This window comes from Silene latifolia, chromosome 4, assembly GCF_048544455.1.
Source record: "Silene latifolia isolate original U9 population chromosome 4, ASM4854445v1, whole genome shotgun sequence".
NCBI classification, from domain to species: domain Eukaryota; kingdom Viridiplantae; phylum Streptophyta; class Magnoliopsida; order Caryophyllales; family Caryophyllaceae; genus Silene; species Silene latifolia.
The window spans coordinates 29,086,663-29,104,340 of record NC_133529.1 but is presented as its reverse complement, the minus strand read 5'-3'; the positions used below and the strand labels follow the sequence as shown (position 1 = coordinate 29,104,340).

The window sequence follows — 17,678 nt, the reverse complement described above, 5'->3', positions numbered from 1 at the left end:
GTCTATTGGATGCTAGAGACGAATTACCGGCTGCGCATTATCATCTTACCCAGATTTGTAAGTGCTTCTTGAATGCACATCCATGGAACATTGAAATACACCACATTTACAGGGAAGCAAATGGATGTGCGGATTGGCTTGCGAATGTAGGGGTGAGACAGAATCCCCAACTGATAGTTTGAGAACCGGGTGAAACGCCAGAGCACCTATTCCGCCTGATGCAACAGGACACTAGTGGAGTTTCGTGGCCTAGGATGGTCCCCTCGTACACTACCTAGCAAGTTCCTGCGTAGTTTTGTTTAGTTTGCTTTGTTTCTTTTTTGGTTTGTTTTGTTTTCCTTGTTTTTTCCCTTCCGCTTTCTTTTAGGGTAATTCCCGCTTCTTGTAACCAAAAAAAAAAAAAACATAGGTGTAAATATGTCGGCATATGCATGCTCTAATCAAAGATATGAGATACGACGGGTGTAAGCATAATATACAACAAGAGTATAACTATGTTTTTACAATTAATACTCTCTTAATACTAATATTATTTTGAAAAAAAAAATTAATACTATAATTTAAATATGTAGATTATATTGTTATAAAAGTATTGTATTTGTAATTGTAATTGTCAAGTATATAATTTCCATGTAACATATGTGAAATCAATTACCTCAAATAAGAAGAGTAAATTATCAATTACACCCACGCTTAATCCACTTTTTTACATTTACTCCTACGTCAATTTTTTTATTTATTTTACACCCAAGTTATTAGCTCAAGTTATAATTTGCACCCAACCCCATTTTCAGGCAAAAAAAATTATGAAATGACAAATTTGCCCCCGACTATTAGTCTAAGTTTTTTGTGATTTTTGAGTTACTTCCTCTATTTCATCTCCTCAATCTATTTTTCCCTAAACTTTCCCCAAATATTTCCCTTAAACATTTTCCCCTAAATATTCCCCCAAATCTCCATCATAATCCTTGAATCATTGAGCTCCTTTATTTGAAAGATTGTTCATCCATCCCCAAATTTATGTAAGTTCTCCTTCTTTATCTTTTTTCGTATTTGTTTGTAGTTTATTGTTTGATTGTTAATCTTTGCTCGGAAAGTATTCAATGTTTTTTACCCTAATTGATGGGTTTATGATTGTTGGGAATTAAATTAGGTTAATTTTGGTGACCTTAATTTCCGGGTAAGTTCTCCTTCATTCTTCAAAGTATGAATTTTATTGACTGCAAATTAATTAAACTGAACACAATGAACGGAAAAAAAACAATGGGAAATGAGTTATCTTGACGATGAGCAACACAATGAAGGAAATTAAATTGGGGAAGATATGAGAGAGAAGATTGAAGAAGGGAATGAATGGGATTTTAAACATCAAACAAACATAAGCTTAATAAAGGAAGGAAGAAGGGCAAAATCGTCCTAAAATAAATGTTTTAACCTAATAAATTTGAAATTTGACGCAAATGTGGTCGGAATCCGATATTGGGTGCAATTTATAACCTGAGCTATTAACTTGAGTGTAATTTATTAAAAAAAATTGACATAGGAGAAAATGTAAAAAAGTGGATTAAGCATGGGTGTAATTGATAATTTACTCAAATAAGAAACCAAAACAATGTAGTAAATCTAAAAATTTACGAAAAATTTTAAATATACAATCTATACACGCGCGTGCAAGTGCACGGGTCCTAAACTAGTAGCTAAATAATCTGAAAACGCTTACTAATTAGTCCAAAACACTGCAAATAATCAGCCAACAATGGAGGCCGAACTCCATCAATTGTTCGCCGATCTCGATGCCCTTAAGCAATCTTCTCTTGATCCAACTCTTCTTAATTCAATTGATAAGGTAATTTGCTTGATTCTCACCATTCCTTCATTTTTTACCCGAGTCATTGATTGATTTCTCTGTTTTAATTGCTGAATTTATAATTCATATTGTAATTAAGGTACTGGTAGTTGTTTGATCAATTTTCTTGTTTTATTATAAAAATATTGCATGCATTTGCTGACATTGGATATGAATTGGTGTACATGTTCTTTATTTGATGCTAAATTGATTTGTTTTGTGTGTTTTTAATAAATCGGCTACTTTATACACGCCCCCGTCTCAATCCGTTGCGCTATTTTAATCACACACGCCCCCGTCTCAATCCGTTGCGGTATTTTAATCAAAGGTAGCCAAGTGATTGAGAGGGAGGGATAGTATTTTACAAATGTGAATGTTTTTGGAGTATGAAGAATTGTAAGGTAAAGAGACAATGTGCTTAGAACTTTAGTTGTTATTGAGTTTAGATTCACTCCTTCTACCTGTTTTTGCTGGTACTCATCGGAAGTTTTAGAGAAATTGTCGTAATTATTTGTCGTTTTATATGCGAGTTTAGATTAGCATACCAGTGATACCACTACCTTAGTTTGTAGTGTTTTAGGGTGGGAGGCACCAATGGCGGATCCAGAAATTGCTTTTTTAAGTATCTATACAATACGTAAATAATTTAAATTTTATCAGCACAAACTATGAGTAAAATGTACAAAAGATAATAGCTTTAAGCTTTGAGGTGTATCTGCCAAAGGTTAGAGACTTGGAGTATTGGAATTATGTAGTTGATATTTTGTTAATATGCTGCACTAGACCATGAATCCATGATAGAAATGAAATAGTCGACAGTCTGTTGTGACATTTGTTCATATTTATTTGTCATATTTATTTGTTGTACTGCTCTTTGTTTGACGAATTGATACACGTTGTTTATCTCATTATTTGGTTACTGACCGACATTACAGATGCAACATCGAGTAGAACATCTTGCCGGCCTTGCAGAGTCAGCACCAGTTCAACGATCCAAAGTCAAGGTCCTATATATATCTTTTTCAGACTTTTGTCTGATTTGCAGTTTTAAGTTTGCAATAATGAATTGATGAAATGTAACAGGATATGAGTGCTGAAGTGATTGACAGCAATCCTTATAGTCGATTAATGGCACTTCAACGTATGGGCATTGTAGCTAATTATGAAAGAATACGAGAATTTTCCGTGGCAGTTGTGGTATGTTCTTGAACTTTCTCTATATAATTGTTTCTTATTTACTTTTTTCTTTAATAATTTCACTTCTAGAAATTATTGTGTGCATTAATAATTTATGATGGGATTTTTTTGCTCAACTTTTGAAAATTAAATTCGGCATATTTCATGTGTTGTGGTAATTGGGTTGCTATATCGCAAAATTTTCTGTAATTTGGTTTTCAGATCAGTTAGTTTGATGAGATAGCTTTTTAACTTCTAATTTTTTTTATTGAACATGGTTTGACAATACAGGGTATTGGTGGGGTAGGAAGTGTTGCTGCTGAGATGCTTACTAGATGCGGCATTGGTCGATTGTTGCTTTATGATTATGACACGGTGGAGTTGGCTAACATGAATAGGTTGTTTTTCCGTCCAGAGCAGGTCTGTCTCATATACGATCTTTTTCATTTGTATTCTATATAAATTCTCCTTTTTAGCTTACTTTGAAGTTGGTCTTGGTAGTATCATTTTCGTAACTAAAAGCTCACAGGATAACTAAATTTTTATTGGACTACAGCTGAATCGCATAGTGCTGTTTTAAAAAATATATATACTCCAGTTGCTAATTTACATCTGCATGGTGGATTCTCAATTACAGGTTGGTATGACAAAGACTGATGCTGCTGTTCAGACTCTATCAGATATAAATCCTGATGTTGTACTTGAGGTGAGTATACTAAATATATACTTCATCATATTATGAAACTGATGATATGCATCTTTCACTTCTGTTTTCTCTGTATTGCTTTGATGATTGAGTTGTCGGACTTGTCACTAGATCAGTTTCTCAACTCTTAATGCAAGGGATGGGGTTAAAGCAAAGGAACTAATCAATTTTCCTTAAGAAATAGTTTGACCAGCTGAAATCTGGAACCAAGGCTAGAAAAACGATATTCACAAATTGATGCTACAAGTCATGCTCAATTTCTCACGGTGCTTAGATTATTATGTGAAAGGTTGTATATCAAACATAGTTGCTCGACAAACACCTTGTTTGATAAACTCGCAACTTATTGAGGTGAATTTACTTGCTTGGACCTGTGGAATTTCTGATGAAGCCAGCTTTATATGATAAATTCTAGTTTTTAACAATTTGTATTCTTTTTGTAACGCAATCATGTAGTATCTAATAAACTGAAATGCAAGTCAGAGTGATAAGAGACCAGCTATTAGGCATGAGCTACTATCTGTTAAGGCTTCAAGCCCTCCAAGTCCCCCTCAATCTGCTAGCTACACTTTTTCTTGATAATTGTATAAATATGACCTCTCTAACTGCTGCAACAATGAAAACTGTCATAGGTGTGGTTAATTCATGGTCGGAACCTTAAGATTAGCACCATTGATGCAGGATGATTAATTATAGTATTATCAATCTCCAATATTCTCATTCTTTTCCTTTATATAGCTCCTGTATATGCCTGATTCAAGATTTTGTCACCAAAGACTCTGAGAGGCTACCTTGTATTCTTGTGATTCTTACGTGGATAAGAACTGCTGTTAATTGCTGCGTTATTTGAGTTATCAAATTTGTTTTCAAGTCTCCACCCAGACCTTGTCGAAACTTACTTGCATTTGGATCTTATTTAGTTGTTCTCATATTCCCACCATTTAACAACCTGCATTCACCAACAAAAGGCACTTAATGAAAAAAGACTAATCTGATAAATGTCGCATATCTGCGAAATTGAATGGTAATTCTAGATATATCAGTTGGTACCTGTTTAACATAACAGAGTCTCACTTTAAACTTTATTCTTCACTTTGCTCTACTTTGACTGCTAACTTACCTTCTATTTTCAGAGCTATACGATGAACATAACAACAGTAGAAGGCTTTGAAATTTTCATGTCTAGTTTGAAAAATAAAAAATTCTGCCCGGCGAAGGCAGGCAGTGGTGTAGATCTTGTGTTAAGCTGTGTGGACAATTATGAAGCAAGGATGGTGGTTAATCAGGTTCTTTCTCATCTTCACCTTTCAGCTCTTTTTTTTGCTGCTTATGGTGCTTGCGTGAGAGTTTGAGACAATCATCTCCTTTGTGTCACCTTTACCTGAAATGGTAATATTTACTCTACAGGCATGCAATGAATTGAATCAAACATGGATGGAGTCGGGTAAGTGATTTTTTTCTCTTGTCTGTTGGATCAGTTGTGTTCTGTTTGATGAAAGAAGTGTTATTCCAACATTTGATTTGCTGTTCAGAATACAAATTCTAACATGGTCCAGACTTGTTGGTCGTTCAAATTGTCTGACATATTTGTTATCTCTATGAAATTCTATTACATTACTTTTCCATTGTTGTTACTTGTTATTGAGTTCCAGGTTCCGACTTGCCGTTTGCCACTTTAGCGTGGTCTGATCATGCCATTCGATTTTTAAAGTGGGGAAATAAAGGGATTATTTAAGACTAAGACATGCATGATAAGCGTGTGTCCAAGAATCACCTGCATCGTAATATCAAAAAGACTTGCTTAAAGCCTCTGCAATTTAGCAAAGCATCTAATTTCTCTAAGTTGTTCCTGCATTTTGAGCGATAGCTTCTATTGTGCTCTGGCTCTCTTCTGATGGTTGTTAGGGGCTATGTTAGATGTTTTTAATCCTTTTAGAGAAATTTGGAAGGAAGGGAGTCTAACAATTTCCTTTGTTTGTTTGGCAATTAGATTGGGGGAAAGCTTTGCCGGGGAAACGCACTCCTCCCCTCCCCTCTCCCTCCCTTTCACTTGCCTTTCCTTCCCTCCTACTTTAGATCCAATGCACGAGGGAGAATCTTTATTTACACTATTTTAGCATGTGGGTGACTTCTACATTTACTTTGTATTTAGAGTAACTTATTAAGCAACTTTTGTTTTGTATGATGATTCTTTTCTGGACTTTTGTACCCAAATGGGGTTTAGGAATATAATTCCTTTTTTGCTCCGAAGAAATTACGTCACAACCTCAAAGTGTCTGTCTACCTGCGAAAATGAATTAGCTTGCCAACCTTGATTGTCATTTTTTGTACTTCTATGCATGGGGAATCTGATATATTACTGCGGCTCAGTATCTTTGAAGTTCATTCCGATATTGTTGCATGTACAGGTGTGTCAGAGGATGCTGTTTCTGGCCATATACAATTGCTTATTCCTGGAGAAACAGCCTGCTTTGCATGCGTGCCCCCCTTGGTAGGCTACTTATTACCTCATTAATTTTTTTTAATATATACAGATTAAAGACAATTGAATTAAAAGAAAATGACTCATTAATATGGATGTGCTTCTTGTACTCCGGAGCAGCAGCCGGATGTAATTCTTGACGCAATAATTGTTTTGGGTCATTCGGAAACAATCTCTGTGTTTTCTAAAACAGGGGTAAAGGTTGCATACATTCAATGCCCCCTTACCTTGCCTTAGACAAGAGCCCTTGAGGCAGTGGGGTGGTGTTCTTCCTTTCGTATAGATTAAAAGGCAAATGACCACTATCGGAGTATGTTAAGTACAAGTTTTTGAAGCAAACTCAACTGTAGCCTTGATGTGCCGTTGTCGATTTTATACAGGTTGTGGCATCTGGAGTAGATGAGCGTACACTGAAGCGTGAAGGTGTCTGTGCAGCATCTCTCCCAACAACCATGGTAATTATTCCAATCACCCTGAATTAAAGAATATCATATTGGAGATAGTTTTAAAAGATTTTGTAAGGTCTTTTATTATTTGTTTATCACGACACTTCTTATCTTTGTCTAAACATCATGAAACTGGGTTTTCACAACGGAACAATTTGAAAAACCTTGAATGTGTCCCAAATATTGAGAGAGCAAAATATGTTATTCCAAGTTGTGCAATTTATGTTGTCACATCAATCTCTTGCAAATTCTGGCCAGCCCTAGGATTCTGCCATTCTGATCTGTGCTAAATTTCTTAATTGTGCTTGATTGGTTTGTAGGGTGTTGTTGCTGGACTTCTTGTGCAAAATACACTCAAATATCTCCTCAAGTTCGGACAAGTTTCACGATACTTGGTAGCCTCTCTAATCTATGATTGCGTGGGTCATTGTGATTTTATTGATCTATCTGTTCTCCCATTTGATGTATGGATAGCCTAAAAACTTTTTCTCCCATTTGTTCTTCCAATATGTCTCTTGTTCATTGCATGGCTGCTTTTGTGGCTGTGCTGAATGCTAGACCTAAGTTGCTTTCAACATCTTGCTTATCCTCGATCCCGTGAACAGTTGGTCTCTTGAAAGATGGCTTATGCTAGTATAATGTGAGATCCGCCCATTTAATTATAACCCCTACTCTTATACCCCATAAACCCTTGACTCGAAGAATAACTACCCCCATTTATATGTAGTAAGGGTCAATCTGGTGATAATATTATCATGAGCAACTCGTGTGAGGCTTTGTGCTCGCCAAATTGTCAGAACTCAGAAGTAATTGCACTTTGACGTATATCATTGCTTCTACTTCACTGCTTTATATTCAGGGTTATAACGCTTTGAAGGACTATTTTCCCACTATGGAAATGAAACCAAATCTGCAATGTCAAAACTCAGCTTGCTTGGAAAGACAGGTATGGTAATGATTGCGTGTTTGGTGGGATCCGATCTGTTCAGCTTGTATGTTTCGTGCTGTAAATGTTGTCTATTATTGCAGAAGGAGTACATGATAGCAAAACCTGAAAGGGATGCTGCAGCCAAGGCCAAGATGGAGGCAGAAGCACTGTTGGCACCAGAAGGTCCACTTCACGATGATAATGAATGGAATATTAGGTATGTCACTTTCTCTACTACATGTCTTCATGGGAAGTATCGACATGATTCTCTCTTCCAACAGTTAGTCTCTAAACTCTAAAGAGACGGTCTCATAGTAGTAAAATTTAAATTCCTATCCAATTACCCATTAACTCACAGCAGAAACCAAGAGTAAATCCCGTGTAATATGTGTTAATCTCATGAGAATTTAAAGCACGAGAACTCGAGAAGTCTAGCAATAACTTTCTATTAGACAAAGACAAGATCATGAAGCTTTAGTCTGTAACACTCCTTTTTTTAGATAGTTTTCAACTGGTACGTTTTTTAAATTTACCGTTCAATCTCCCTGTTCGTTCAGCGTCGATGATGACAGTACGCCGGAAGGATCTACTAGCCAAATTGCAGGTAATAGTCAACCATTAAAGTCATAGAGCTTTTCCTCTCTATTGTGCTCTACGTTTTCATTATTAAACTTAATAGCAAAATATTAAATCTGGATTACTTTGTCCTCAACCATTGTTGGCTACTTTCAGATGCCCTTCCAGAAGGCCTGGTTCACGAGCTCCCAGCTGCAGATGCTTACATAGCTACACCTGTGTCGGAACAAGATACAAAAGGTGCCGACTCAGCTGACGACTTGGACGAGCTAAGGAAACAACTTGAGGCGCTTAACGCTGAATAGGCATTATATATTTGTTAGTTTGCATACAAACAGTGGAGAAGGTCGTTCGAATGAAATGAGTGGCAGGGGAGCCCTATTGAAAGGATTTCTAATTGACATTTACTTTTTATTCCCCATCATTTTTATAGAGAAAGAAGGTTCAAGATTTTAACTCCAGCACAGAATGTTTTTTGTGTTTCTGCAAAATGCAGAATGAAGTTGTAAAATTTTTGTAGTTCATTTCATAACTGTAAATCTTCATTTTATCACATACAACAAAATTAAGGAAGTTGCATATGTCGAACCAAGAACTGAGGGAGATTGGGGCTGGAGATTCTGGAAACCAAGCTCATATTCGTGTAATATAGGCGGGTATTATTTTTAGTTCCTAAAAAATTATGTGCACTGCTTCCCATCTGCTGTTTTCCTCTCAGATGTTGCGTCGCTTGTTGACTTGTGCGTTTGAGCAATCGTTAACAAGAAAATATGGGTGCTTGGAAACCTATTGATGCAACCTTAACTTTTAAAAGCAAAGGAACTAGATAATGAAATATACGGAGTAACTATATACTCCGTAAGAGCTTGCTCCGTATATTGTTAATGTGTATATACTGTATATGATACCCTTAAATTAAGGGATGAGAATAAGTATTGAGGTCGAATATATTGAAGTTCATCCATTCAACAATACATCTGGCATTACTTTTAGGAACCATGGCCATGCATGTGAAACATTCTCTCGAGCTTAGCTATTACTCCCTCTATTTGGTCATTTGTTTGCCTATTTTATTTTGGTTGTCTTAGTCAATTGTCTAACTTTCTATTTTAGAATGCCTTTGGGATGAAGGGAGTACATGCAACCTTTTACCAAGTAAGTTGTTCTCATGCTGAATCTCAATTTTATGCAAGAATTAACCAAATGGATTTGGCGTGGTGGTTGCTTACCTCATTCCTTAACCATGAGGTCAGGGGTTCGATCCCTGCCCATAGGAATGGAGCAAACTCTTTGACCAACCGTTTCCCTCTTCGTGAGAACACCTGCGGCGAGGGAATTATACTGTTCCTCGATTTACACCCAAAAAAAAAATTTATACAAGAATTAGTTATATCAAATCAAATACCGTGATCCAACATACACGAGAATTTGCTCGTAACTAAGAGAGAAGTGAAGTGCAGGAGAAAGTAAAGATGGAGAAGATGAAGCGAGACAAAAAGAAGAAGAACGAAGAATACGAGTATTGCAAAGTATGCAGAATCAATCACAATCAAGGTCGTCGCCATAACTTCTTCCCTCGCCATACCACTTCTCTCTCCTCTCTCTTCTCTCGCTTCCTCAACAAGCTTTCTCTCCTCAATTCCCCAATTTCTAACCCTACTTTCAATCTTCCTCAACATGCTTCTCCAATTACCTCTTTCTGGTGCATTTTCTGCGAATTCGACGTCGATGATGCCGGCGCTTCCTTCGTTAGGTAATTTCTAGTTCATGTGATTTTATTGTTTTTTTCGTTCAATTGATTTGTTTGAATTGTGGAGAAAATTAATTGATTATTGAATTGAATTGAAGTGGTAATGTGATAAAGCATTTAGCGAGCGAGGATCATTTGAAGAATGTGAAGCAATTTTTGTGCAAATATGGTGCTGGAAGTAACAAGCTGGATTCTTTTCGAGTTACCGAGGCCAAATTCGCTGAGGTATGCTTTTTGTTCTTCTTATCTTGATTAATGATTAACGAAGTCGATTTTGTTCATGTTGTGAATCTTGTTAGTTTGATTAACGATTACTGTTTGTGGAACTGTTTTGCTTAAGACCGTCTTAAGCCTACAACATACGGAGTAGTTACTGTAGTTATCATTATAAACTTATGACGATCTCAAATGAAGTTTTGTACGGTTCTATATGCGATTTAAATTCTGTTAAAATGTATGATTATGTTCAGAATTTCAGATTGTAATGTATGAAGAAGAGCTTTTGTTTTAAGCTCAATGTATGAACATAATATTTAGAAGTGGTGCTGTTATAATTATATTTTATAGGATGCTTGATAAACTAAGGGATGAGCTTGAACAAGATTTTGTGCACTTAAGAGTTTAGAACAAAAGGAACATAAAAAACGTACTCGCAACATATCCCAACATATAGGGATAAAACTAAGTGATGTTAAACGTCATGTTGTATATCGTTGGAGATATGGTGAATGATGATTTAATGCTAAATGGATCCTGCGGGAGAAGTTATCATTTGAGCCAGTTAGACTATTAATTTGTGTTTGGTGTTTTGGTGATGCTAAGTTGTTTCTGTCTTTTGTACCGTTGTTCTATGATGATATCCTGTAGGTTATGCATTCGATGTCGTAGATGAGGTAAATATGTAATTGCTGCTGTTATTCTCACTGTACGATGCTTTCTTTCTTTATGTTTTGAGGTTGAGTGTCTCATCGAAGAAGCAAATTTTTTTTTTGTCTGATCAGACTACTTTTCGTGTGTTAATCAGCTCACGATGTACCATTAAAATAGGAAAGGGTTTTGTATTGCAGGTTTACCTGTATTTTTTTCCTTCCAAGTAGAATCAGTTATTAGCATATTTAGCAATCTTATTTCTGGATGGCTTTCTACGCGTCGAAATTGGGGGTCCTTACAACATGAAGTCGCTTACATTTATTTGCTTATCCCAGAATTATTCTTTTTTGTGGATTGGTTTTTTGAAGTTGTTATGTGGTACTTTTGCAGTGGGAGAAGAAGTGTGAAGTCTTAAGATGTAAAGCTGCAGCAACAAGTGGGATATGCCAGGGATCTCTATCCCATGAATCAAATGATATCCAACAAAACTACGGAATCTTGAATAATTTTGACAATAATGATATTCACTTTCTTGCATCCAATCTGTCAAATAATGTTTTGCCTTTACAGTATGATACAAATGAGAATTACCAGGTATGTCATTCAGATATCCCGGAAGCTGATAAAACTGGCCGTCCATATCCGGATCTTGGCTTACCGATTCCCCAAGGCTCTGAACATGGTTTAAACACTTGGAGCTCAACATACACCGGTATCCATCCTCAACTCTACTTTCCTACTTGTAAATATTTAATCGTAGATCTCTATCAAGTAGTTCGTCTACATCCTTTTGTGTTTCCCAGACTATGGTAGTGTACGTCCTCTTCCTTCTACTGGTGCATATTTACTCGCAAAAGGTCCTGCCCATGGAGAGGTAAGCTTGTCAATTGTTATTTTTTGTGATTTATGTTTTATCCTCAAAGCTTTGATTTGTGGTCTCTGACTCTTTGTTCTTGGTATGCTTACTTTGCATGCTGAATTTGTCTGCCCGCCTCCCCCTCTTCCCAAAGAATCAAGAAATACTCCGTAGAAAGAAACATGAAATAATTTTGGCCAAGAAAATGTGGAAAAGGATTATATGAAATGCCTAAAATGATTACTTGATTTTTATATCTGTGATTCTTCTTGCCTGTAAAGCCACAACTATTCCATTCCTTCACAGCTTCGTCTACTATGATTACAGCCCCAATTCATGCTATCCTCTTTCTTCTATGACCATGCTGAATATCTTCAGTTTTGCACTTGATTGTTTTTATTGTTTTTCTGTATTGCTAGGTCCAGATTAATCAACCCACAACTAACAGGGAGCCCTATCTTAATGGTAAATATCTCTTTCTTGAGGCTTACAGCATTGGTTCACAAAATCTGACAGAAAGATTTTCCTTCGAGTTGTGTCGTGATCGAAAAAAACTGATACGAGACATCTCAAGGCGAAGATAGAAATGGAAAATTTCCGGCCAAGTTATTGCTTGGTTTTGTAAATCGGTCAGCTTGGTCAATACGACTCGGGAAGGGTCCAAGATTTTCAGTGAGCCAATTTTTTTTTATGAAGGCACTATTGCAGTGTTGTTTTTTTATTATAAAATGATAATGTTGGCCAGAATAGTTACTCCAATTGACAATGTTGTACGTTCCTAAGACACCATTACTGCGATAATGAACGTGACTGATATAGTGATACCACGATTTCAAACCATGGTTATAGTTTCTCCAGCCTTCATATATTTTTGTGGTCTTGTTTCTTGTTAGAGGAAGTGGCCTGGGTTTAATTTTGTAGTGTATGTTTTGTGTTTTACTACCAATTCGAATGCTGCCACAACAAAGGCCTGATTTTCGCTCTTCTGATTTTCCCCTTTTAGGTTACCAGACTCTCAGTAGGATTACTTCTGGGAAATCGGACGACGATAAAGGAAATGTTTACTCTGGGGCTCCTCCTCCTTGGCTTGAAGAAGCTGAAACAGTTGAAGTTGGGCAATCCACGACAACCAGATCAATTATTGCTCAAACGAATTGCAGAAAGGCGAGTAAATTAAACCCTAAGAGGGTGGGGGCTGCGTGGGCAGAGAAAAGGAAAAGAGAACTGGAGATGGAAAAGAGAGGGGAGATTGTTGCCAATACATCTGCTCTTGACTGGCTTCCTAACTTCGGTAGTGTTTGGCAATCAGGCAGCCGAAAAGAGTCATTGAAAGAATTTAAGAAGGAAAAGGTCGACGTGTCAAAAGCCGATAGTCAACCCGAGGCCGAGATCAAATTACAGCCATACATCAGCAAACGGATGGTAAGCTTCCTGCTTTATGGCTTTTGTCTTGTGTCTTAACTCATAATTGCCTTCAGCGTGCCATGAAAACTGAATCTTTGTAATGATGCTGGATGCCACTGGATCAAGGGGATGGCCTTGATATTTCAATGCAGAATTACTTTTGACCTTTGACTTTCAGAAACACAAAATTGCATCACATAACTTCTATTCCAGAACAAAAAAGCCCAGCGAGTCATTATACTTTATTCCATCATAATCGGGAGCTAAAGAAGAGCGATGTGTTGTTATAGTAAATGTTTAAAATTGAGTTGATATAGTAAATGTTTAAAATTTGAATGATGCATTTAGGGTTTTGTTTGGATGGAGTAATTTGGAGGGAAATGAAGGGATGTAATTTCACTTATTTTGATAGTAAATTGGGTTGAAGGGAAATGGACCTTACATACGCGTAATGCAACTTTTTTTCATGGGAAATCAAGTCATCATGGAATTTTCTTTGCCGCTAATTCTTCATTTTGTTGAAATGTTTTCTTTATACTTGCAGCGGCTTGGGACAGACACCTTTTCTTCCGGAGGTGTTGAAGAAGCTGGTGATACGTCATAGATCCTAATATGATGTCCGCTCAACATCCAAAGAGCTTTTACACAATGTTAATGACCTGCATATTTCTGCATGGCTTCAAATTTGCCGCAGCACTCCATTGCAACCCAGTTATACTAAAGAGGTTTTGAGGATTTTCTCAAGTGCGTTATGAGCAGATATCTTCGACATTATTGCGCAATGGATTAGATCAAGGTTTACAGTTGATTATGAGATCAAGTCTCAGAGATTAGCACCATGTGTTCAAGTAGAAGTTGTGCATTGGTTTAGTTTCAAGAGAAGCTTGCAAGTCACTATCCAATATCCTGGCAAGGATTAGGACCATTGCTCCTTAATTTGATGCATCGTGTGGTTTTCTTGCTTAATAGTTTATGGCCAACTCTTCCTGTGATATTGTTGGACTCGCTTTGTTCAGCTGTAACTCTGTAAGCCTGTAAATATAATTTGTGTTCATCTCCCCGTGTTTTGGACTTTTGTAAAGGTGTCAAACTCTTGGTTACGGTTTGCAAAATATGTTCTCTTTATGAGTGCATCTCTATACGTTTTTGCGTTTAGCCATTATAATAAAGTGGTGGTAAATTGAATCAACTGATAACAATTCAGACCGTCAAACCTAAAAACTGATATTCACTGCAGATCTCTAATGTCTTTTTATATTCGCACCTTCAATTTTTATGTACATTGATTTGGATCATACCACGAATATCTTAGGTCACAAAATTGTCTTCTCTCTACGTAGGGCACCCATAATTCCACAGGCTCAATGCATAATACTCTAGTATCCCAATTTAGTTTATTTTTGATTAAAATGCATCTCATAACAAATAAAAATAAAAAGTAAAGAAATGTTGGAGCCGATGGAATATATTCTCTTAATTTACGCTTCAAAAGGTAGAGGAACAACATACGGAGTTCTACGAATCTGAATCTGACATACCAAGTAAAAACAATCATCTCCCCTCGGCCCTCACTCTGAAATAGATACGGTTAACTCACAAGTCTGCCATAAAGAATCATAAACTCTGAAATATATGGTTTTTAACAGCCTAATTTGATCAATACTTGGTTCTTCCATCACCCTCATTGATTGTATCCTTGAATGTCGCTCCACCTGGGATCATAGGCAACACATGTTCCTGGTGTGGTACGATCACATCGAGCAGGTATGGTCCTGGAGTGTCCAGCATTGTCTGAATAGCGGCCCTCAGGTCAGACACCTTTGTCACGCGAGCACATGGAATGTCGCATGCTTCAGCAAACTTTAGCATATCAGGGAAGATGGCCTCAGTATTCTCAGGGTTCCCTAGGTACGTGTGGGCTCGGTTAGCTTTGTAGAATCTATCCTCCCATTGAACCACCATTCCCAAATGCTGATTGTTCAACAGCATAATCTTCACAGGTAAGTTTTCCACTTTAATAGTCGCCAACTCTTGAACATTCATCATGAAACTCCCATCACCGTCAATATCCACAACGACTGCATCAGGTCTTGCTACAGCAGCACCCATGGCAGCCGGAAGCCCAAATCCCATCGCTCCAAGCCCACTAGAGGTCAGCCATTGTCGAGGGTTCTTGTATTTGTAATGCTGAGCAGCCCACATTTGATGTTGTCCAACACCTGTGCTTATAATTGCTTCCCCGTGGGTCAACTCATCGAGAACCTGAATAGCATACTGCGGAGGGATAGCATCCCCAAACGTCTTAAAGGTCAAAGGGAACTTCTTCTTTTGCTCACTCAATTCCTCCCTCCACTCAGAAAACTCAAAACTCGACTTCCTCAACTTCGACTCCAAAATCTTATTCAAACCCATCAATGCAACCTTAAGATCAGCACAAATCGACACATGAGGCTGCTTATTCTTCCCAATCTCCGCCTTATCAATATCAATATGAACAATCTTAGCACGACTAGCAAACGCCTCCAACTTCCCCGTCACACGATCATCAAACCTAACCCCGAACGCCAACAACAAATCCGCATTATCAATAGCATAATTAGCATACACAGTCCCATGCATTCCCAACATTTGCAAAGACAACTCATCATCACAAGGATACGAACCCAAACCCATCAAAGTACTGGCTACAGGAATCCCAGTCAATTCAACAAACCTAATTAGCTCCTCACTAGAATTCAAACTCCCACCACCAACATACAGAACCGGCTTTTTCGCCTCGCTAATCAACCTAACAATCTGCTCTAAAAGCTCGTGTTTAGGCGACTTAGGCAACCTAGAAGTATACCCAGCTAACTGCATTTTCTTTCCCCAATCAGGTATTACAAGCTGCTGTTGAACATCTTTGGGAATATCAATTAAAACAGGACCGGGTCGACCCGAATTGGCCAAATAAAAAGCTTCCTTAACAATCCTAGGAATATCATCAACATCCCTGATCAGATAATTATGCTTAGTAATTGCACGTGATACCTCCACAATTGGGGTCTCCTGGAAAGCATCAGTACCGAGCATTCGCCTCGGAACTTGACCCGTTATTGCGACGAGTGGGATCGAGTCAAGCAGCGCGTCAGCGAGTCCAGAAACCAAGTTAGTAGCCCCAGGTCCGGAAGTAGCAATGCAAACCCCCACTTCCCCAGACGCGCGTGCATATCCCTCGGCAGCGAAAACACCGCCTTGTTCATGGCGAGGGAGGATATTACGGATAATATTTGAGCGCGTGAGGGATTGGTGAATTTCCAAAGATGCCCCTCCAGGGTAAGCGAAGACGTGACGGACGCCCTCCCGTTCTAAGGCTTCGACAAGGACGTCGGAGCCTTTTCTGGGTTCATCAGGGGCAAATCGGGAAATGAAATGGTGGTGGGAATCGGCGGCGCGGGGGGTGATGGTGGGGGTTGAGGGCGTGTGGGTGAAGGAGGAGGCGATGTGGAGGGGGCGACGGCGAAGGGTAATTTGGGAAATAGGGGGAAAATGGAGGGTAGGTGAGGAATTAGGAGTATCGGGTTTGAAAATAGTAAAAGTTGGAAAAGTAGAGGTGGCCGCCATGATGGGAAGAAGGGAGGAGATGGAGATGGAGATGGAGATGGAGATGGAGTAAATGGATTCAGGATATCTTTATAAGTTTCGAATCATGATGATTTCAAAGGGTTTTAGACTGTGGACTACGAAGGCACGATTAGAAAACCACAAAAACAAAACCATTCACTCCAAAATCCTCTAAAACTAGTTTGAATGTAATCAATCAATCAATACATACATATATATAAAGCAGAAACTTTTCGAGCAATATTAGAGAGTCCAACTTTTCTAGAAATCCTAACAAGAGTAGATTGCGGAAAAAAATTGATAAAAAAAATAAAAAATTTAATAAACTAAAATTCTAACAAGAGTAGATTTCGAAAAAAATTAATAAATAAAATTATCCTAATAAAATTAGATTTCTTAGTATTGAAATTTTTTTTTATTAAAATAATCCTAATATAAGTAGATCAAATATATCTTAATAAAATTATCCTTCGAAAAAAATTTAATAAATAAAATTATCCTAAGAAAAGTAGATTTCTTAATATTGAAAACAAATTTTATTAAAACTATCCTAATATAAGTAGATCAAATATATCTTAACAAATTATCCTTATATAAGTAGATTAAAATGATCAAATAAATAACGTAATTTATTTTCGCAGTACATTTTTTGCTCATCTCAATACATTTTACCACTTATTTTCATTTACATACCCCTGCCTAAAAAACTAACGACCTTAATTCTCTCAATAGCTAACCATACAATCTCTCAAATTAAACTGATTTATTCAACTATTGATGATAATTTGAGTGCATAACATACTTTTAATTTGTTAATTACATAATTGTGAATCAAATTAATCTCTTTCTTACATTCTTTTGGATTTTTTTTCTTCATTTAGGGTTTTTGATGATTAGAAACTATTGTTCATTGCTTGTCTGGTGGTGATAGGACGATGTAGTGGGTGCAGCAACGACATGGGGAGGCAGTGAGGAGAGGACAACGTTGCTTTTGTCGGCGACGAGGGGCGAGGTGTCGATAACGCCGACGAGGAT

The 17,678-nt window shown here is 37.4% G+C and overlaps 3 protein-coding genes across 3 annotated transcripts; 2 read left to right on the top strand and 1 right to left on the bottom strand.

The window, feature by feature from the left end:
* The first annotated feature begins 1,661 nt into the window (after positions 1 to 1,661).
* On the top strand, positions 1,662 to 8,733 carry LOC141653362 (ubiquitin-like modifier-activating enzyme 5). The gene is made up of 14 exons (XM_074461098.1): positions 1,662 to 1,846; positions 2,782 to 2,850; positions 2,930 to 3,043; positions 3,314 to 3,442; positions 3,660 to 3,728; positions 4,862 to 5,014; positions 5,136 to 5,172; positions 6,137 to 6,219; positions 6,591 to 6,665; positions 6,977 to 7,051; positions 7,516 to 7,602; positions 7,686 to 7,801; positions 8,142 to 8,188; positions 8,317 to 8,733. The coding sequence occupies exons 1-14, from the start codon at positions 1,757 to 1,759 to the stop codon at positions 8,463 to 8,465; spliced, it is 1,293 nt and encodes a 430-aa protein (XP_074317199.1). The 5' UTR covers positions 1,662 to 1,756; the 3' UTR covers positions 8,466 to 8,733.
* An 842-nt stretch (positions 8,734 to 9,575) lies between these two features.
* Positions 9,576 to 14,168, top strand: LOC141653361 (TITAN-like protein). Its single transcript, XM_074461097.1, has 7 exons — positions 9,576 to 9,913; positions 10,009 to 10,135; positions 11,171 to 11,492; positions 11,584 to 11,654; positions 12,056 to 12,101; positions 12,640 to 13,058; positions 13,585 to 14,168. Exons 1-7 carry the CDS (start codon positions 9,633 to 9,635, stop codon positions 13,642 to 13,644), a joined length of 1,326 nt encoding a protein of 441 aa, XP_074317198.1. The 5' UTR covers positions 9,576 to 9,632; the 3' UTR covers positions 13,645 to 14,168.
* Positions 14,169 to 14,489: 321 nt separating this feature from the next.
* Positions 14,490 to 16,723, bottom strand: LOC141653360 (acetolactate synthase 3, chloroplastic-like). The gene has a single exon (XM_074461096.1). It carries the CDS (start codon positions 16,641 to 16,643, stop codon positions 14,697 to 14,699), a length of 1,947 nt encoding a protein of 648 aa, XP_074317197.1. The 5' UTR covers positions 16,644 to 16,723; the 3' UTR covers positions 14,490 to 14,696.
* Positions 16,724 to 17,678: the final 955 nt, after the last annotated feature.